Here is a 22,178-nt window from a genome sequence, read left to right as displayed (position 1 = left end):
CCATGTCATTATTTGGAGGCTGGCAGTTCAAAAGAAAGTCCGACAAGAAAGTCCCAACTGGCCAGGCAGTGGTGGCACATGCCTTTAATCCCAGCACTTGAGAGGCAGAGTCAGGCAGATCTCTGTGAGTTCAAGGCCAGCCTGGTCTACAGACTGAGTTTCAAGACAGCCAGGAATGACTGCTATGTAGAGAAACCTTGTCTCAGAACACCAAAAAAAAAAAAAAAAAAAAAAAGAAAGAAAGAAAGAAAGAAAGAAAGTCCAACTGTAGTTGGTTTTTTGTTTTTTGTTTTTTGGTTTTTTTCCGTTTATTTTGTTTTTACTCTTTGGGGGCCTGCCACCCAGTTCCCAAATACATGCATGGAGACTTATTCTTACTTATGAATGCCCAGCCTTAGCTTGGCTTGTTTCTTGCCAGCTTTTCTAACTTAAATTAACCTGTCTATCTTTTGTCTCTGGGCTTTTTACATTTCTTTATTCTATATGTCGTTCTTTCCTTCTTACTCCATGGCTGGCTGTGTGGCTGTGTGGCCTGGTGGCTGGGTGGCTGGCCTCTGGTGTCCTCCTCTCCTCCTTTTCTCAGTCCTCCCCCACTATTCTTCTATCTATATAGATCTATCTATCGATCTATCTATATCCATCTATCTATCTATGGATCTATCTATCTATCTAGATCGATCTATCTATCTAGATCTATCTATCTAGATCTATCAATCTATCTATTTATCTATCTATCTATCTATCTATCTAGTTGATACCTTTCCTACACACCAAGTGACACTTGGTCCAAGACATGAAAGAAGAGACACCACAACTCATAGTAATGCTAATTTGTATACTTTATTCACAACATTAATCAAGATTTTTGTGGAGGATTAGAGGGGTACAGGGTGTCATAACTAAATAGTTTTATATTCATTGGGAAGACTCAACAAACACAGGGAGATCTCAGAAACACCAGGGAGGGAGCTCCACCAGCCACAGGGCCAACCGAGTTCATGAGAGCCACATGGGCCTGGGCTGGACAGCTCAGACAGGCCAGGTGTGTTGGCACACACTGTGACCCTAGCACTTGGGAAGTTGAGCTCGGCAGACTGCCAACATGAGACGACACAGTGAGTTCTAAGCCACTATATATGCTGCATAACAAGACTCTCAAACAAAACACAACAAACGAAACGCAGGAAATAGCGGAGGTAGGAGAAGGAAGAGTAGACAGCTCAGAAACAGACACAGCACAGTCCAGGTTGGAGGAGAGACTCAAACTGCTAGAAAGAAATGATTAACTAAGTGCTTAAGTATTTTGGTAAAAATTAAAATTAGGCCGGGCAGTGGTGGCTCATGCCTTGAATCCCAGCATTCGGGAGGCAGAGCCAGGCGGATCTTTGTGAGTTTGAAGCCAGCCTGGTCTACAGAGCGAGATCCAGGAAAGGTGCAAAGCTACACAGAGAAACCCTGTCTCAAAAAACAAAGAAAAAAATAAATAAATAAAATTAAATCTTTATACACTCTTCAACAAACTATCACAAAATGGGACAAAGGCAAGAGATTTTAAAAAGGACAAAGAAATCACATCAAGCTGTAATGGAGGCAGAAACCTGAAATCCCAGCACTGAGGAGGCTGAGACAGGAGTGTCTTCAGAGTTCTGGGCCAGCTGACGCCGCACAGGGATCATGTCTCAAGTGAAACCAACCAACCAAACACTGTGGTCGGAAAGTGTGAGTGAGAGCAGAAACATTTCCAGTACAAGCCTGGACCAGGAAACATCCTCAAACCTAACAGCCACAGCTCTCTTCTGCCAAAAGCTGGAACAACAGCCAAACAAAATGACCTGAAACTCTATACCAGATTGCCCTCATTTGCATAGTGAGAAACTACAAACAATGTGACTCATCCTAACCACCCCGGACCACCACTGACCAAGCTAGCTGCCCACAGTCTATCCGCATGTTCAAGCAAGTTCCTTTCCGGCCACGCCCCCTTGTGCTTTGCCGTGTACTAAACAAACTTGTTTTTGTTCTAAACACTGAGTTATTTTACCAAACAAAACCTCCTCCACACCCCAAGCCAAACCAGAATTAACCAACCAGTAAGAAACCTTATGCACACCAAAACCACCCCAAACTCCAGAACAGGCTGAGGAGATGGCTGCTGTTTAAATCCCAGCACCCATATGGAGGCTCCATCTGTAACTCAAGTTCTAAGGGACCCGATGCCCTCTTCTGGCCTCCCTGGGCACTAAACACCTGCATGCAAGCAAAACACCCCCCCCCACACACACACAAAATAAAATAAATAAATCTAACAACAATATCCCTCTCCAAACAGGCCTACCCATAGGGAAGAATTTAGTCTATGACACAGGTGTATTTTCAAGTAAACTGAAAGACAAATTATCCAATACATTGGACAATGTTAGCAATGGTTATGATTGGCGGTGTGTGTGTGTGTGTGTGTGTGTGTGTGAAGCTGTATTCTAACTTTACCCCTTATCGAAATAAATTCCATATAGAACCAACATTTTACAAGTACCAGACAAGGAGTTGAAGAGGTAGCTCAATGGTGAAGAGCACTGACTGCTCTTCCAGAGGACCTGGGTTCAATTCCCAGCACCTACATGGCAGCTCACAAGTGTCTGTAACTCCAGTTCCAGGGGATCAACACCCTCACACAGACACACATGCAGGCAAAACACCAATGCACATAAAAAGAAGTAAGTTATTTAAAACAAAGTACCAGACAAAACCAGATTATTTAGAAAATAATCTTGAAATAAGGAAGCCCTTTAAAACATAGCAAAAAGCCAACATACTTTAATGGAAATTATTTGCCCATAAAACAGAAACAACATCCAAGCGGTGGTGGAGCACGCCTTTAATCCCAGCGCAGGGGAGGAAGAGGCAGGCGGATCTTTGTGAGTTCGAGGCCCGCCAGGACAGCCAGAGTTGTTACACAGAGAAACCTTCCCTCAGAAAAACCAAAAATAAAATAAAACAAACAAACAAACAAATAAATAAAACAAAATCAAAGAAGACACTTTTAATGGACTAAAAAGACATAGGGAAGTGTGTATTTTAACATACACAAAAAGAACACAAGCTGGTTAATCTGAACAGAAATACAAACAGCTAAAAGACATATACATGCAGTGGTTTCACACTCACCAGTAACAAGTGAGGATGGAAATGGAAATATCTTTATGGCAAGACTGCCCCAGGGACTGGCCTCCATATATGATGGCAAGGTGGCTTACTAACCCTAGCCTATAACCTCACTCCACTTCTCTGTGTCCCTCACAAGGAAATTCCCAGTGTGCAAAGTGACAGAATTGATGTCCACACAGCTTTACACAGAAGCATCTATCTAGTAGGTGGTAGAGCCCATTGGAGCCTCCCCTTTATATTAATAACAAGGGAGTGTGCACATGCACCAGCAGTAGTACTTGCTTCCAATTATTCTAGAAAGATACACAGGAAACTGCTCCCATTGTGCATTCACGGATAGACATTTAAAAGAATTCTTGTGGGCTGGGGAGATGGCTCAGTGGGCATTCCGTCCAATGTCCTCTGGCCTTAGGGAATAATCCTCCCCTCACACACATACAAGGGAATTATTGTATATATTTTTCCTCTGTGTGTGTACCCACACACTGGCAAGCACTCGGAGGCCAGAGGACAACCTCAGGCAGGTATCATTCCTCAGAATCCTTTCACCTTTGGGGATGAGGGGCAACTGCGTCTCTGGAACTCACCAAGTAAGCTGGTGAGCTCCAAGGATCTGCTTGTCTTGGGGATAACAGCATTCATCACCACATCCGGTTTTTAAAAAGTGGGTTCTGGTGATCCGGACTCAGGTGTTCAACTGAGCCATCCTCTTTTCCCGGCAACATCACTTTCTGTTAAAATTTAAATGCGGGGACCGCAGAGATGGCTCAGCAGTTAAGAGCACATGTTCTTCTTCCAGAGGACCCATACTCGATTCCCAGCACCTACATGGAGGCTCACAGCCAGTTCCAGGGGACCTGATGCCCTCTTCTGGCCTCCGCTGGCACCAGGTATGCACATAATATACAGGCAGATAAAACACAAAGACACATAAAAATTCAACAAGAAAATACCACGTTAGAGAAGTTGTTGTCACCCATTAAAAGGGGCTTTTGCAAAGTAACAAGAGAGCATCAGCAGAAAAATAAATTCAAGAAGAAGCTGGGTTATGTGGAACAGGGCAGAGCACCTTCACTTTGACAGGAAATAGCCGCAGCTGTTGAGGATGCCGCACGGGTCTGTGCCTGGGTTCATACTCTGTATGGTACCCTACCGGTAACTCCGGCTATGGGGGAGGATCGTGAGAACCCAGGACTTCCTGAGCAGTCTGGGACGCGGCTATTTCACCAAACAGAATCTTACCCACATCCCAACCGAACTAGCCACTAAGAAACCTTATGCACATCAGAACCATCCATCCATCCCGACCCAGGCAAGGGGGAGCCACCGTGAGGGGTCCAGGGGAAGAGGGGCCTGGAGGGTCCGAGGGACCCGGGCGGAGGGTGCGGCCTGGGGGCAGCAGCGGGGCGGCAGCCATCCATCGGGGGAAGGGCTGGCGCACGTGAGGATGCGGAGCTTGGGTGCGGATGAAGGAGAGGGTCCCGCGCATCCAACCGAACGCCACTCACCATCTGCTGCAACCTTTCGCCCCGTGGCGGCTGTCTCAGCTCCCTGAGACAAAGGGGCCGTCCTGCCGGGTCTGCGCAGTCGTCAATCCCGGGGGACCCCGCCCCCTGTCCCCACCCCCAACCCCCGTCCTGGACCGCGACGCCTGAGGGTCGGATTGCCCGCCTGCCTCCGGCTTCTCTTGGTAAAGGACTCCTCCTGGCCCGCGCCCCGGGGCCACTGAGAGCCGAGGCCTCCGCGGTGCCTAGAGAGACCGCGCCTGCTCTTTGAGACAACGGCGGAAGCGGGCGCCCACAGTCCCTACAAATCCGAGTGCCTCCCCGCCTCGCCCCCTCCCCGCGGCCCCCTCTGCTCCAGGGGGGCTTCGGTCACTTCCGCCAAGCTCGTGCTTGCCATCTAGCCATTTCCCCCGGTGGTCAGGTAGCCGGGAGGTAGCACTCGTCCCGGAACCCATCATGCTGACTCGGGCTGCTTGGGTTTATGCTATAGCATCAGCACATCCTCTAGACTCAGTGTATGACTATTCCATTGCTGCTTGTATTTGCCCACACTTGATATAAACGGTCTTTAAAAACGAGTTATTCTGGGGCTAGAGAGACACAACAGTCAAAGTGCTGCCCGACTTTGAGGATCTGAGTTTGGTCACCTTTACCCACGTAAAAATAATGGCTGGGTGTGATGGTGCTCGTAATCCCAACACGGGAAGGGGAGACAAGAAAGATCCCCAGGCCTCTCTGGCCAGCCAGACTAGTCTTAACTGGCAAGTGTCAAGTTCCGGCGAGCCTTTTCAAAAACGACAACAACAACAACAACAACAACAAAAAAAAAAAAAAACAGAACAAAAAAAACATCAAGGTGGATGGCTCCTCAGATGGACCGTTAGCCTCCATATGCACACACTCTTTGCTGGAAATTCAACTCAGGCACTCTTGTATGTTAAACATATGGTCTCCCACTGAGTTGCACTGGATCCCACCCCTCTATTATGGTTTTAATTTTTATTTCTCCAATTTCATTAGCTACTTGTCTTCTGTTGTGACAGAATACCTAACAAAAACTTAAGGAAGGGTTTATTATTATTTTTAACTGGTTATTAGATGTGGGTTTTTATTGTTTTGTTTTGTGGTTTTTCGAGACAGGGTTTCTCCGTGTAACAGCCTTGGCTGTCCTGGAACTCACTTGAACTCACTGAGACCTGCCACCACAACCCGGCTATATGTGAGGTTTTTTGTTCTTTAAAGAATGGTGGTTTAGCCGGGCGGTGGTGGCGCATGCCTTTAATCCCAGCACTCGGGAGGCAGAGGCAGAGGCAGGTGGATCTCTGTGAGTTCGAGGCCAGCCTGGTCTACAGAGCTAGATCCAGGAAAAGGTGCAAAGCTACACAGAGAAACCCTGTCTCAAAAAAACCAAAAAAAAAAAAAAAAAAAAAAAAAAAGAATGGTGGTTTGGGGCTGGAGGTGGGGACTAATGTCTGGAAATGGAGATAAGGAACAAGAACAGCCTCCTTGTTTCCAGACCTTGTGGACCAGGTTGGGATTTGTGTGATGGAGCTGCCATTGAATTTTAATTTTTTTTTTTTTTTTTTTTTTTTTTTTTTTTTTGGTTTTTCGAGACAGGGTTTCTCTGTGTAGCTTTGCGCCTCTCCTGGAACTCACTTGGTAGCCCAGGCTGGCCTCAAACTCACAGAGATTCGCCTGGCTCTGCCTCCCGAGTGCTGGGATTAAAGGCGTGCACCACCGCTGCCTGGCTGAGCTCTCTTCAGCCCCAGGGGCAGCCAGTTTTAAATCAGGACAATAAGCTGAATGGAACATTCAGAGAAGTCACAACATAGAGAGGCTGTTGATGTCCATGAACGATGAAGCAGAAGGGACGGTGTGGGGACCCTAGAGATATTTTTGAGGCTATGAACACATTTACTATTGATATAGCTGAGCTCTCTGGAAAGAGTCGGGCATGTCTCTACACAGGCCCAAAATTGCTCAAAGGCACAAAGAGAACTGGGATAAGGTAGTGTGATGGTTCATCTTGTCAGCTTCATAGGATTTAGAGTCACTTGGGAGACACATGGGCATGTCTATAAGGTATTGTCTAGGTTAGGTTAATTGAGGGCAGACCCACCCTAAATGTGGGCAGTACCATTCCATGAGCTATTCTTGATTGAATGAAAAGGAGTGAACCTAGTACGAGCTGGCAACACTCCCTTCCCCTTGACCACAGATGCAATGTGACCAACTGCCTCAACTTAGGTCACACGCCTTCCCACCATGATGGACTGTCCTTGACCTGCGAGTCACAGTTAACCGCTTCTTTAAGTTTCTTTTGTCAGGTATTTGTCAAAGCAGTGACAGTTAACTAATACATCTGCCATCAGCACGACTGTCTCTAAGACTACACAGAGGTTTGCATGGTTTCCTTTGACTCCTAAGGAAGAAGGAAAAGCACCCAGGCTTCCTTATCAACTGATCTATATGTGGGCGCAAAAAGAAGAGGTAGTCTGAGGCTAATGCCTTCATCGGGAAAGCTGGAAAGGTGGTTCAGTGCTTAAGAGCACTCTTCCAAAGGAACAGAGTTCAGATCCCAGCACTAACATTGTCAGCTCACAACCTCCTGTAACTCCAGTTCCAGGGGATCTGCTACCCTCTTCTGGCCTCTGTGGGTACTGAATACAGGTGGGGTGTGTGTGTTTGTGTGTGTGTGTGTGTGTGTGTGTGTGTGTGTGTGTGTGTGTGTGTATATGCAGGCAAAACACTCATACACATAAAATATTAATGATAATAAGTCAGGTACCTCACAACTGCCTGTAATTTCAACTCCAGGGGAATCCAACTCTGGTCTCTGCGGGCATCTACACTCATGCATATATCTACCTACACACACACACACACACAGAGCCACACTGTTCATTAGAATTCACTGCTGATGTTTAACTGACTCATTCTATTTTACTTAACTGAATTGAATTTGTGAAAGTGTCCAGGATTACATATTCTGAGAAATGAATATTGGGGCTGAGGAGATGGCTCGGTGGTTAAGGGTACTAGCTGCTCTTCTAGAGGACCCAGGTTTGATTCCCAGCACCAACATGGTGGCTCACAACTGTCTGTAACTCAAATTCCAAGTGGTGTGACATCCACTTCTGGCCTCTGTGGGCACCAGACATGCATGTGGTGCACACACATACATGTAGGCAAGATATCTATATATAAAAATTTTAAAAAGGGGGTGAGGAGAGAGGAATGAATAAGATACTTTGTCCACTATCGGTAGTGTCTAGAGCTCGGGGTGTGATGAGGATTCTTATGTTGAAGCATCGTTTGTAGTCTGACACATCTGTGGTCTTGATTTGTATCTGAGCTATTGCACAGTAAGGCGTTCCTAGAGTTCTTTACAACAAAGGCGCAAGTCTTCGGAAGTGGCCTAAGAATTTATAGACCTGTGCGGAGAGGGATGTTTGCTGGCTAAGGATCCCAGCGCTAAGATGACATCCTCAAGTTTGGCCAGATGTATTGACTTTTGTGTGTGGCTGGCCAGGGATGTCCCACTCAAGAAGAGGAAAGCAGCTACTTCTTGCTGAGCACCATCAGCTGTGAGTGGTGATGAATTCTCCGTGCTGCTATCCATTCAGCATCTCAAGGTGCTCTCTGAGCAGTTCAGAAGTATGGTAGGGAAGGAGGAAGTCCTGTATTATTGTGCCATTAGCATGATCTGAATTACTACAAGCCAGTTTTCCACTTGGATTTATACAGGGTGGGGGGCGCATGCGCGCACTAAACTGAACCCATAGATAATTCAGAACTTTCAGCTTCCACATAATGGGTCTATAAACAAACAAAAGAGTTGTTACTATTTATTCATGTCTCCCTTTCACATCTGAAGAATTTTATGGTTTAAAAGTGGAAGTCCCTTAAGCCAGGTGTGGTGGCGCATACCTTTAATCCTAGCACTTGGGTGGCAGGGGCAGGCTGGTCTCTGTGAGTTTGAGGCTAGGCTGGTCTACTGAGTGAGTTCCAGGACAGCTAGGGTTGTTACACAGAGAAATCCTGTCTCCAAAAATAAAAAAACAAAAAACAGAAAAAAAAAAAAACCAACAATGCAGTAAGTCAGATCAGGTCAAATTAATAAGTCCAGGTTTAATCTGAGCAAAGCATTCCCACGTGGTCCCAGGGGAAGAGGAGGAACCACGAGGGGGTAACCGCGAGGCCAAGTCTGTGGGCCGGGTATTAAATACCCTGGAGTGGGTCTTGAGGAGCTCCCAGGGAGGAGCCGCTGCTTGGCCTGCTGAGGGCGGGGTTTGGAATGGGGCCCAAGCTGGAGATCCCCAACAATTGTTACAAATGAGTCAAATGAGTTACATAGCTACTATGAAAGTGGGGGGGACCCATGCAAGACACAAGCATAGGGGGCTGGAGAGATGGCTCAGAGGTTAAGAGCACTGGCTGCTCTTCCAGAGGTCCTGAGTTCAATTCCCAGCAACCACATGGTGGCTCACAACCATCTACAATGAGATCTGATATGTTGGCAGAACACTATATACATAATAAATAAATAAATAAATCTTAAAAAAAAAAAGACACGAGTATAGTATTTTCACAGAATATTGATAGGTGTGGAAAGCGTTCCTCGGAGCAAAACAGCCACTATCTTCACCGAAGTGCTACAATATATAGGGGGAGGTAAGTGAACGGGGGCTTTGTTCAGCTGGAACCTCTAGCTCACTCCTACTTGATCTCTCTCCAAACCCCATCCTCTTAGAGAATCTCCAACAAAGAAAAGGCACCAAAAAGCCCAGTTCCGCATTCTTGGTGGCCGTGGCGGCTCCTCCCCGGAAGTTGCCAGCAGCCCAAGTCCCCACCTAAAGTGCTCAGCTTTTGACCACACTTGGGCACAAACCTAGCTTGTGGTGGATACATCATCAACCCCTTGCCTCCAGGACATATCTCCCTGTCTTAGTTCGGACACATAACTTCTCCTGCCTCAACAGGGATGTTCACATGTTCACAACAGGATGCGGACTTCCTGGGGAAAAGGACTCACTGCACAGTTGGGGAAAGGAACACACAGGATGAGCTTGGAATAGCTTTTTATGCCAGAAAGCAAAGGAAAGGCTGAGAGATAACAAGATGTGCAAAGGGCCGTGAAGGAGTATGGAGAACAGGTTTCTACTGGTCAAAGCGGGGACCATCCGAGTATCACAACACATGATGAGAATTCCAGACTGCAGCTCACTAAACGAACAGGAACCAATGATGAACCCATAGGAAATAAACTGGCAAGACCATGGAGAAGGTGAAACTCTTTGGTAATTCGAAGAATCATGGTGAGACACAAACAGGGTAGATATTGATGAGAAACAGGTTGTCTACAGTAGTTGAAAAGGAAAACAACAACTTCAGCGTGAGAAACTTGGACATTAATTTCACCTATCTGTCTTTTTATTTACTTTTGAGACAAGAGTCTGTGCTGGCTAGTTTCATGTCAACTTGACACAAGCTAGAGTCAGGAGAGGAAGGAGTCTCAACTGGAAAAATGCCTCCATAAGATTAGGCAGTAGGCAAGACTATAGGGCATTTTCTTAGTGATTGATGTGGAGGGGCCCAGCCCATTGTGGATGGGGCCACCCCTGGGCTGGTGGTCCCAGGTTCTGTAAGAAAGCAGCTTTGTGGGGCACGTGGTATGTATGGCAACACTCAATACCGACTGAAGACATGATAAAAACAGGACCACAGGAAGATCTGGAGTAAGACACAGGATGGGAGGGGAAAGGAAGTGGAGAAATACCTCCAGAGAGGATGGCAATTGGTGAAAAACCCTCACATCGGTCTTACGTAAACAAAATATCAGTAATAAACACTAAATCAGAACTCACTCCCTATGACTAAATGCTAAACGAAGGATTACTGAGGTACTTTCCAGCCAACGGTCACATTACCTATTTTTGTTCCTTTTGATTACAATAATAAACTGAGAACGTGAAAGTCTTGTCATCTTTTCCTTCTAACCAACATGAGTCTGCTTTCAAACCATAAAAATGACACAATGCAGATGAGCGGTCACACGGGTCGGCAGCCACCGGCAAAGAGAGCCTTGCAGGTCGTTACAAAGGAGGGCTCCCGGTTTTGTGGCAACTGGGCATAAAACACAGTGAGCCTGGCTTCAGGTCTAGGAAGGGGAAGAATCAGGGAGGAACCATGGCTCGCTATACTCCTCCCAGCCTCCAGGCTACTCTGCTGCATGGATTAACTGGTGTTTGGCCCACTTTGACCGCTGGCTGAACAATTTCCCACAGGTAGAGCAGCCATAAGGCTTCACTCCAGTGTGAACCCTTTGGTGCTGGCTGAGGACGGAACGCTGACTAAAGGTCTTTCCACACTCACTGCACTGATAGGGCCTCTCCCCAGTGTGGATTATCTGATGTTGAATGAGATGTGAGCTCTGGCTGAAGCCCTTGCCACATTCGACACAGGTGTAGGGCTTCTCCCCAGTGTGAACTTTCTGGTGGTGGATAAGATTTGAGCTTCGGTTGAAGGCTTTGCCACACTGGTTACACTCATGAGGTTTTAAGCCATTGTGAATCCTCTGGTGCTGGATGAGGGTTGAGCTCTGGCTGAAGGTTTTTCCACATTCAGGACATTCATAAGGTTTTTCTCCAGTGTGGACTCGATGGTGAAGGATGAGGTTGGAACTTCGGCTGAAGGTCTTCCCACACTCGTGGCACTCATAGGGCTTGTCTCCAGTGTGCACACCTTGATGCTGGATGAGGGCTGAGCTGTGGCTGAAGGCCTTCCCACAGATACTGCACCCATACGGCTTTTCTCCCGTGTGAATTACTTGGTGCTTCCTGAGCACGGAACTGTAACTGAAGGCCTTCCCACACACACTGCACACATGAGGCTTCTCTCCAGTGTGAATTCTCCGGTGCTGAGTCAGGCTAGAACTCTGGCTAAAGGCCTTCCCGCAGTCGCTGCACTGGTAAGGTTTCTCTCCGGTGTGCACCCGGTGGTGCTTGCTGAGGTTTGAGACACGACTGAATGGCCTGCCACAGTCATTACACTTGTAAGGTTTCTCTCCGGTGTGAACCCTCTGATGCTTCCTGAGGTGTGCACTCTGGCTGAAGGCTTTACCACACTCGTTGCACTCGAAAGGCTTCTCACCCGTGTGAGTCCTGTGGTGTTTATTGAGGTTTGAGCTCCGCCTGAAGGCTTTCCCACACGGGTTGCAGACATATGGTTTTTCTTCAGAATGGATTCTTCGATGTTGGATGAGGTTCGAGCGCCGCCTGAAAGCCTTTCCACACTCATTGCATTCATAAGGCTTCTCAATCATGTGGGACTTTTGGTGTTCTTTAAGGCTTGAGTTCTGGCTAATGGATTTTCCACATTCAGAACACACGAGAGACTTCCCTCCAAAGTCGGCTCTCTGATGCTGAACAAGGTCAAGGCTTCCTCTGAATGTCCTCCCACACCCAGCACATATGAATGGGCTTTCAAGTGTAGGAAGCCTCTCCTGGCCAGTTAGGTCTCTACTGTGCTCCAAGTTCTCTGGAGTGTAGTCAGGATGTGGCCTCTCTTCTGTAGAGACTCCCTGACACACTAACGGACTTGGGCTCAAACGGAAGTTTTTGTCAAAGCCGTTACAAATCAGACCCTTCTCCCCTAAGGGGCCCTTAAGGAACATGGTCACTGGTGTGACGTCATCCTTCCAGTAGAGGGGCTGTACCAGGCTCTCACCTTCAGAGACATTCCAGTTTCTTTCTAGTATCTCATCACAGGGCCCTCCACACTGTGGAGACCGAGAAACATCACCAGCACAATTGTTTGGTATTGCTGCCTGTGATCCCAACTGTCATAAATGTGTTCCTCGGGATAAGACTTCTCAGTACTGCAATCTGAAAGCATAAATACGAAGTCAAAGGAGGGACTGTGACTGAACAGGAGAACAGATCTACAGAACTACTGGCCTCGCTTCTCCGGAGGAAGCAATGGGGCAGGCGACCCCCAGACCTTGTGGAAGGACTAGGAGAGCTCCCAGTGACAGGGCTACACAGGCACTGGACACCAGCAAGAACCACCTGCCCTCTCCAGGACTCCACACGCCAAGGATGCACTTTCAGTCTGCCCTTGGCTCAGGACAAGATTCTGAGCATCCCTCAGCGCCCCCTTCTGTTCACACCCAGCAAATATTGCTGGCTTTATCTAAAAATAAAATAAAATTTAATATTATTTACTATGTATTTATATATAACATTATATTGCATATATTTAATGTGTTATATAAATATGAATATATAACATTCTCACAAATATTATAACTATATTAATATTTAATGTATAATAAATTTATATAAATATATATAAATATAAAATAAAAAATAAAAGTACCCAAACCCAGGTGTTCCTCACCTTTCCCCCATGTAAAAGGAAATACCACAGGTACACACATTTTTAAAAAAATTTACCGTGAGTGTGTGTGTGTGTGTGTGTGTGTGTGTGTGCACATCATGATGCACATGATGTGATGCACGGTTAGAGGGCACCTTACTGGGTCTGTTCTCTCCTCCCACCTTGTTGGTTTCCAGGATCAGATTCAGGTCAGTAGGCTTGTGACAGAAGCCCTTACCCACTAAGTCACCTTGTCTGACCAGCTGTATTATACTGTCACACACTTACTCCTTTTTCTTCCCCAGAATGCAGTCTTTTATGTGGTCAGTGTCGCTAACAGGATTTAGACTCAGTCTCAGAATTCACCAGCATGCAGAGGTGACACCCTGCTGTAGGTGTGGAGATGCTCATTAATTTTAATGAAGTAACTGGTTCTTGGTTGTATGGCTCCCCGACTGGTCTTGCTGGAGAGTCGTTCCCTAACTCCTGCACACACACACAATAGCTCTGGACTTTCCTCACCCATCCTTATTGTCTCCTATGACAGTCTGGAAGGATCCCTGTGGAGATCCACTCAGAGACATTCAGTGGTGATGGATGTCTCTCTCCATTACCCTTTGCCACTTCCACCAGTACATATCTCTATCTGTGACAAGCAGGATCTGTTTTTTGTTTGTTTGTTTGTTTTTGAGACAGGGTTTCTCTGTGTAGTTTTGGTACCTGTCCTGGATCTCACTATGTAGACCAGGCTGGCCTCGAACTCACAGAGATCTGCCTGGCTCTGCTTCCCAAGTGCTGGGATTAAAGGTGTGCGCCACCACTGCCCGGCCCAGGATCTGTTTCTAGTCTGTATATGTCTAGTCCTCTGGGCCACTCCTGCAGATCTTACCTGTCCTCAGCCCAGCCTTCAAGAGCACCAGCCTATTTTCTGGCAATGTGCCATGCTGTTCCCTGACACCTGGGGCTCAGCCACGGTGTGGTGGCACTTCAGCTACAGTGCACCCCTACCCTGCACCTGGGGTCAAGACTCCCTCCTGCGGCATTGCCATTGGGCTGGCACAAATGACAGTGGTTGCCTTTCCTTCCTGTTGCCCCGGGGAATGCTATGGCACATACTTTATATGGGTTCCAGTAGCACCAGCTTCACGGAGTGTCTATAAACATGGTGTGCCCATGCTACCGAGTCCCCAGTAAGGACAGAGGAAAGGGTGAGGGCTTCAGGGACAGCCTGGAGCTTGCCGTGCCTCTGCCCACCCGGAGTCCCTTGCCCTCCTCTAGCTGTGTGAGAAAACACCAGCCAGGGAAGGAAGAAGGCCGAGACAATGACAATAACAGCCTGTAACTATTTTTCATGCAAGTCAGAGAGTACCCACCCAAGACTTCCCGGCCGCATGATCTCATGATCTCTGTCATAAACAGTCTTGGCTGGGTTTTTTTTTTTTTTTTGTAAGATATCAGCTCACTCGATAGCCCCCAGGCTTACTATGTAGCCAGGTCTGGCAGTGATTCTTCTGCCTCAGTCCCTCAAAAGCTGGAATCACAAGGACATGCCACTTTATCCAGCTCTGCCTCCTCCTCTTCTTATTTTTGAGACAGGGTCTCACTAGGTAGCCCCAGTTGTCCTAGAACTTGCTATGTAGACCAGGCTGCCCTTGAACTACCAGGATAAGCCTGTCTGTCTCTACCTCCAAAATCAAGTCATGTGCCACCACGTCTGGCCTGAGCTCTTCTTTTAAGACAGAGTCTTATGTAGCCCAGGCTGGCCTCAAAATTCCTGTGTATTGGAGATGAACCTTCAACCCCTGATCTTTCCGCTTCAGCTGCCTAAGTGTTCTCACAGGTGTGTGTGTGGCATGTCTGTGCAGGTCATGGATGTCTTTTAAAAAATGTGTATTTATTTACTTCATGTGCATGTGTGTGCCTGAGTTTACACACCGTGTGTGCAGCTGTCCACAGGGGCCAGAGGAGAGCACTGGGTGCCCTGGAACTGGAGTTACAGGCATCTGTGAGCCGCCTGATGTGGGTGCTGGAAACCAAACCCTGGTGTTCTTGAAACTGGGTTATTTCTCCAGCCTCTATACATGTTGTTTTTAAAACAACCTTTAAGCACTAGGGATGTCGTAGTCCCGTGGGAGAACACTTGCTTGGCAAGCACAAGGCCCTCTCTCCGCCCCAAGCACTGCAACAGGAAACTGCAAGGTGTGTGGGCTTGCAGTCCTAGTCCGTGGGAGGCTGATGCAGGAAGGTGGTCACACATTCCAGGGCGAAGTGTCTACACAGCGAGTTAAAGGCAAGCCTTCTGAGAGATGAGACCCTGCCGTAAAGAACCAAACATAAACCCACAAATTTCCCATAACTCTTAAAAAAAAACCCAAGTCCAATCTTAGCTTGCAGGCTGTAAAGAGTTTGTTAGATGGATCTGATGACCCTGACTGAGACGAAGCATCACTGCAGTGGATCAAGAGATATGGCAGGTGCACGCCTTTAATCCCAGCACCCTGGAGGCAGAGGTGGATCTCTGTGTTTGAGGCCAGACTGGTCTACAGAGTGAGTTCCAGGACAGCCAGTGTGGTTACACTGTCTTGAAACTCTGTCTTGAAAAACAAACAAAACAAAGAAGGAACGAACTTTCCAGTTTGAGCCACTATTTAGATGAGTCTTTTATTAGGAAACAAGAGTGAATCCACGCAGGGTATGATGATGGCATATGCCTTTAATACTAGCGCTGAGAGGCAGAGACAGGTGAATCTCTGTGAGCAATGACCACCTGGTTTCCATAGGGTGTTTCAGGACAGCCAGGACTACGCAGTGAGACCCTGTCTCAAAACAAAACAAAACAAGCAAACAAAAGTGAATCCACTCTACTAGCCATGGTGGCACACGCCTTTAAACTCAGCACTCAGGAGGCAGAGGCAGGCGGGTTTCTACATAGGGAATTCCAAGCCAGCCAGGGAAACAAACAAAAACAACCAAGAGTATGGTAGATTTTATTCATTTAGTTAGACAGGGTCTCACTATGTGGTTTTGACTGGCCTCAAACTCACTAAGACCGGGCTGACCTTGAACTCAGAGATCCACCTGCCTCTGCCTCCACCTCCATGCTGAGATTTTAAAGGTAAATGCCACCATGTCCAACTAGCTACCTTTTAATCTGCTGTATAGATCCAAGAAATACCTGACACTCAAGTAGTGGCTTCATTGGTCTCCCACCTCCTATAGTGACATGTTTCTTTTTTCTTTTTTTTCCCCTCGAGACAGGGTTTCTCTGTGTAGCCCTGGCTGTCCTGGAGACCAGGCTGTCCTCGAACTCACAGAGATCCGCCTGCCTCTGCCTCCTGAATGCTGGGATTAACTGCATGCACCACCATCACCCTGCTGACTTGTTTCATTTTTATTTAATGATTTACTTAGGTGAAAGTCACATATTAATCATTCTCCAGAAGACACTGCAGCAGCATTGAGCACATTCAGTGTTGTGTAACCAACAACTAGCTCATTTTCTCTTCTCTTCCTCCTCCTCTCCCTCTCTTTTGAGATAGGGTATTACTTTGTAACCCTAGCTGACCTGGAACTCACTATGTAGACCTCATTGGCCTCAAACTCACAGAGACCTGCCTGCCCCTCCACTTCTGCCCTAGTGCTGGGATTAAAGGGGCATCACCACACTCAGGCAGCTTTATTTCTAAGACATTTCCATCGCTCCAAAGTAAAACCTTCACTGGCATATAGGCGTACATGTTTCTCTCGTCCCAGCCACTTGGGGAGTTGAAGCAGGAGGATCACTTGAGCTTAGGTGTTAGTTGAGGTTAGCATTGGCAGGCATGTAGCTAAACCCTGAACTAGTCCCTCTTCCCTTTCCCCACAAAACTGTATCTAGTAAGGAGTTTATTCCCATTTCTTTCTGCTACCAGTGCCCGACAACCATCAACCTATGTCTCTGTTCCTGACAACTATCAACTTACTTCTCTATGGATTTGCCAATTCTGTACTTTTCATAAAAATGTCATCATACAATATATGTCTTGAGTTCTTCCATGTGGCATACTGATTTAGAGACTCATACATTTTATTGTGTGTATCAGAACTACATTCCTTTTTATACTGAATTATATCCCATTGTGTGTATAGCCATCTGTTCATCTTTCCATCTACTGATATAAGTTGGTCTGCTTGCAGTTTTTGGTTATAGAGACTATGCTATGAACATGTACATTCACAGACTCTCTGACTTGTTTTTTTTTCTTTCTTTCCCCCATTTTTATTTATTTATTTTTCTATTATCAGCTTGATACAGTATAAATTCTTATCCTAATGTTTGGATAAGAAATGTTTGATTGAGGCTTGCCCAGCAATTGAGCAAAACCAAAACTTATTATAAGCCACAGTCATCTTAGGGGTCCCCCCCCCCACACTATATAGCCTCCCTGGTTCTGTGGGTTGCAGTCTGATTGTTCTTTGCTTTATATCTAGAATCCACTTATGAGTGAGTACATACCATGTTTGTCCTTCTGGGTTTGGGTTACCTCACTCAGGATGATTTTTTCTAGTTCCATCCATTTGCCTGCACATTTCACGCTGTCGTTGTTTTTCTCTGCTGAGTAGTACTCCATTGTGTATATGTACCACATTTTCTTAATCCAGTCTTCAGTTGACAGGCATCTAGGTTGTTTCCAGGTTCTGGCTATTACAAATAGTGCTGCTATGAACATAGTTGAGCATGTATCTTTGTGGTATGATTGAGCATCCCTTGGTGATATGCCCAAGAGTGGTATGGCTGGGTCTTGAGGTAGATCGATTCCCAATTTCCTGAGAAACCGCCACACTGATTTCCACAGTGGTTGTACAAGTTTGCATGGTTGTACAAGTTTGCATTCCCACCAACAGTGGAGGAGAGTTCCCTTTGCTCTGCATCCTCTCCAACATAGACTGTCATTAGTGTTTTTGATCTTAGCCATTCTGACGGGTGTAAGGTTCTCTGACTTATGATAAGGTTACATTATTGACATTTCTCATAATTGCATTTTGTCTTCCAGGTGAACTTGGCACACATCCCAAGCCCTACAGGACAAAGCTGTTAAGATTGTTAGCAGCACATGATAAATACTTAGATTGTTTCTTTTCTTTTCTTTTTTTTTTTTTTTTTTGGTTTTTCGAGACAGGGTTTCTCTGTGTAGCTTTGGAGCCTTTTCCTGGAACTCACTTGGTAGCCCAGGCTGGCCTCGAACTCACAGAGATCCTCCTGGCTCTGCCTCCCGAGTGCTGGGATTAAAGGCATGTGCCACCATCGCCCGGCTTAGATTGTTTCTTAACTAAGTTAGACATGTTTGTTAAAAGTTCTTTACAAAAGTTAGGTACGTTTTGGTGGTGGGTCCACCATGTTGAATAGGTCTGCATCAATTACAAACTTTCTGAGTATTATTTTCTAAGTGTTATCTGCAGGGCAGCTGGTTTTTCTGTCTAACCTGAGGTAACCATGGCTTTCCCACTTTGTATTTACTGATAAGTTACACTGGTGGGTTTCCTGTTAAACTGTCCTTCCATTCCTGCCTTCAATCCTGGATGATCATGGAGTATACTTTAACACAGTCCTCATTCTGCTTGCCCTTATTTTGTTGAGTGTGTATTTCTAACCATAAAGGGTACTAGCTTCTAAGTTTTTCTTATTTCCTTTAAAAAATGGTGCAGGGGATTGAGTCCAGGGCCCTGTGCATACTAGTTATGAGATTTACCACTGAGCTATAGCATTTAAAAAATGTTTGGGGAGCTGGAGAGATGGCTCAGAGGTTAAGAGCACTGACTGCTCTTCCAGAGGTCCTGAGTTCAATTCCCAGCAACCACATGGTGGCTCACAACCATCTGAAATGAGATCTAGTGCCCTCTTCTGGCCTGAAGTCATACATGCTGTTTACATAATAAATAAATAAATTAAAAAAAAAAAAAGATTTGAAAAAATGTTTGCCTAGCTGGGCGTGGTGGCTCATGCCTTTAATCCCAGCACTCGGGAGGCAGAGGCAGGTGGATCTCTGTGAGTTCGAGGTCGCCTGGTCTACAGAGTGAGTTCCAGGACAGCCAGGGCTACATAGGGAGACACTGTCTCAAAAAACAAACAAGTTTGGTAAAAATGTTTCCACTTTCATGTTTTATTTTAGTTTTGTCTTATTTCCTTGTTACTCTAAAAGTTAACAGTTTTCTAATAATTAACTTTTTGTTGATTTTCACTCTTTATTTGTCCCATCTCCACTGGCATGTTTTGTTGTTTCTCAAGATTTAAGTTACCTTACTGATTCAATAGCTTTCCTTTTTAAAACACCGTTTGTTATTATTGTGTGTGTGCACATGCATGGTATGTGGGCATGCGCAGTTCCGGGTGGAGGCCAGGGGACAAGTTAGTGGGGTGGTTCTCCCTCCTCCCTCACGTGGTTTGGGGATGGAAGTCAGGCTGTAAGCCATCAATCACAGCAGCACCTTCACTGCTGAGCCATCTTGCCAAGCCTTTCTTCCTTTTTTTTTTTTTCCTTTTGGTTTTTCGAGACAGGGTTTCTCCGTGTAGTTTTGGTGCCTGTCTTGGATCTCGCTCCATAGACCAGGCTGGCCTCAAACTCACAGAGATCCGCCTGCCTCTGCCTCCCCAGTGCTGGGATTAAAGACGTGCGCCACCACCGCCCAGCCCATTCTGTCAATATATCATTTTGACTGGAAGGGTTTGTTTTTTCTTTCCTGTCTTTAATTTTTTTCCCCCTGCAATACTGGGTATTAAATCTAGAGCCTTGGGCATAGTAGGCAAATGCTCTACTACTGAGCTACATCCCTAGCTGTGATACTTTGTGTGTGCTCTAACAATAAAGCTTGCCTGAAGATCAGAGGGCAGAGCTAACCACTAGTTAGCCAGAGAGGCCAGGCAGTGGTGGCACACCTTTAATCCCAGCGGTACGGCGGTGGAGACAGGAAGGGATATGGCTGGGCAGAGAGAAGAATATAAAGAAGGAGACAGGAGCTCATCCCATTCAGTCTGAGGATTCCTAGAGACAGGATCTCCTCCTTTTCAGCTGAGGAGTTGGCAAGGTAAAATGTGGCTGTGGCTTGCTCCTTTGTCTCTCTGATCTTTCAGAATTTACCCTGATATCTGACTCCAGGTTTTTATTATTAAGACCAATTAGAATTCGTGCTACACCTCACCCTTCTTTCTTACCTTAAAATGGAAACTCTGTGTATGTGGTGTGCCTGCATGCATGTTCACACGTGTGTGGCCGCAGTGTGTGCACATGAGTTTGAAGGAGCAAAGCTGATGTGGGAATGCATGTTCACACGTGTGTGGCCGCAGTGTGTGCACATGAGTTTGGAGGAGCAAAGCTGATGTGGGAATGCATGTTCACACGTGTGTGGCCGCAGTGTGTGCACATGAGTTTGGAGGAGCAAAGCTGATGTGGGAATGCATGTTCACACGTGTGTGGCCGCAGTGTGTGCACATGAGTTTGGAGGAGCAAAGCTGATGTGGGAATGCATGTTCACACGTGTGTGGCCGCAGTGTGTGCACATGAGTTTGGAGGAGCAAAGCTGATGTGGGAATGCATGTTCACACGTGTGTGTGGCCGCAGTGTGTGCACATGAGTTTGGAGGAGCAAAGCTGATGTGGGAATGCATGTTCACACGTTGTGTGGCCGCAGTGTGGGCACATGAGTTTGGAGGAGCAAAGCTGATGTGGGAATGCATGTTCACACGTGTGTGTGGCCGCAGTGTGGGCACATGAGTTTGGAGGAGCAAAGCTGATGTGGGAATGCATGTTCACACGTGTGTGTGGCCGCAGTGTGGGCACATGAGTTTGGAGGAGCAAAGCTGATGTGGGAATGCATGTTCACACGTGTGTGGCCGCAGTGTGTGCACATGAGTTTGGAGGAGCAAAGCTGATGTGGGAATGCATGTTCACACGTGTGTGTGGCCGCAGTGTGTGCACATGAGTTTGGAGGAGCAAAGCTGATGTGGGAATGCATGTTCACACGTGTGTGTGGCCGCAGTGTGTGCACATGAGTTTGGAGGAGCAAAGCTGATGTGGGAATGCATGTTCACACGTGTGTGGCCGCAGTGTGTGCACATGAGTTTGGAGGAGCAAAGCTGATGTGGGAATGCATGTTCACACGTGTGTGTGGCCGCAGTGTGTGCACATGAGTTTGGAGGAGCAAAGCTGATGTGGGGTGCCTTCGTCTGTTGTCCTCCCCTTCACTTGTTGAGGCGTCAAGGTCTCTTGCTGAACCCCAAGTTCACCAACTAGTCTAGCTAGTTCTCCTCTCTGCCTCCCTAGTGCTGGGGTTACTGATGGTGACCATGCCTGCCGTGCTTTTCATGGGATCGGGGATCCAAACTGGAGTTCTCACCCTCACACGGCAAACGCTCCATCTACTGGGCTCTCTCCGCAGCCTCATTTGAGATACAATCCCACTGTGTCACCCATACTGGATTTGAAATTGTAATTCTTTGCCTTAGCTTCTCGGGTAGCTGGGACTATAAGGCTCAGCACTGATGGAATGTTTCTGTCACGCTGCTATTTGTTTGGGGTATATTTTTTCACGTTTTTCTTCTTGAATTTTTCTATTGCCACATTCTTTCATATTCAACTATTATTTTTTTAGTAAAGTGTCATTTTGGTTTTTTTCCTTTTTGTGTGTGACTTTGTTGGATGTTTCCTTAATATTTACCATGGAGTTATAACAAATATCCTAGAGTAACTGATGCCAAAACTCTTCCCAACGCAGCTGTTACCCTTATAATTTGTTATCACAGATTTATCTTTCTGTACTCTTGGCTCAAAAGGTTTATGAAGCTAGAGGTTTAGATCGGTGGGAGAGTACATATTTAGTATGTAGGAGGCACCGGGTTCCATCCTCAGCACTAACATGTGTATGCATGTATATATATATATATATATATATATATATATATATATATATATATATATATATGAACACATTTATTTATTCTTTGTGGGAAATAAAAGTGGATTCACAGAACCCAGAGTGGTGGCACATGTCTGTAGTCCCAGTCCTTGGGAAGCGGAGGCAAGAAGATCATGAGTCTGAAGCCATCCTGGGCTACAATAGTGAGACCACGTCTCAAAACAACAAACGTGAACTCACA

General features: G+C 46.3%; 1 protein-coding gene across 1 annotated transcript; it reads right to left on the bottom strand.

Moving 5' to 3' along the window:
• Window positions 1–10,081: 10,081 nt before the first annotated feature.
• Window positions 10,082–12,726, bottom strand: Znf16 (zinc finger protein 16). Its single transcript, XM_059247697.1, has one exon. It carries the CDS (start codon window positions 12,343–12,345, stop codon window positions 10,891–10,893), a length of 1,455 nt encoding a protein of 484 aa, XP_059103680.1. The 5' UTR covers window positions 12,346–12,726; the 3' UTR covers window positions 10,082–10,890.
• Window positions 12,727–22,178: the final 9,452 nt, after the last annotated feature.

Source organism: Peromyscus eremicus, chromosome 20, assembly GCF_949786415.1.
Source record: "Peromyscus eremicus chromosome 20, PerEre_H2_v1, whole genome shotgun sequence".
Classification (NCBI taxonomy): domain Eukaryota; kingdom Metazoa; phylum Chordata; class Mammalia; order Rodentia; family Cricetidae; genus Peromyscus; species Peromyscus eremicus.
Note: the sequence above shows the minus strand (reverse complement) of the source record. Positions and strands in the feature narration are given on the sequence as shown.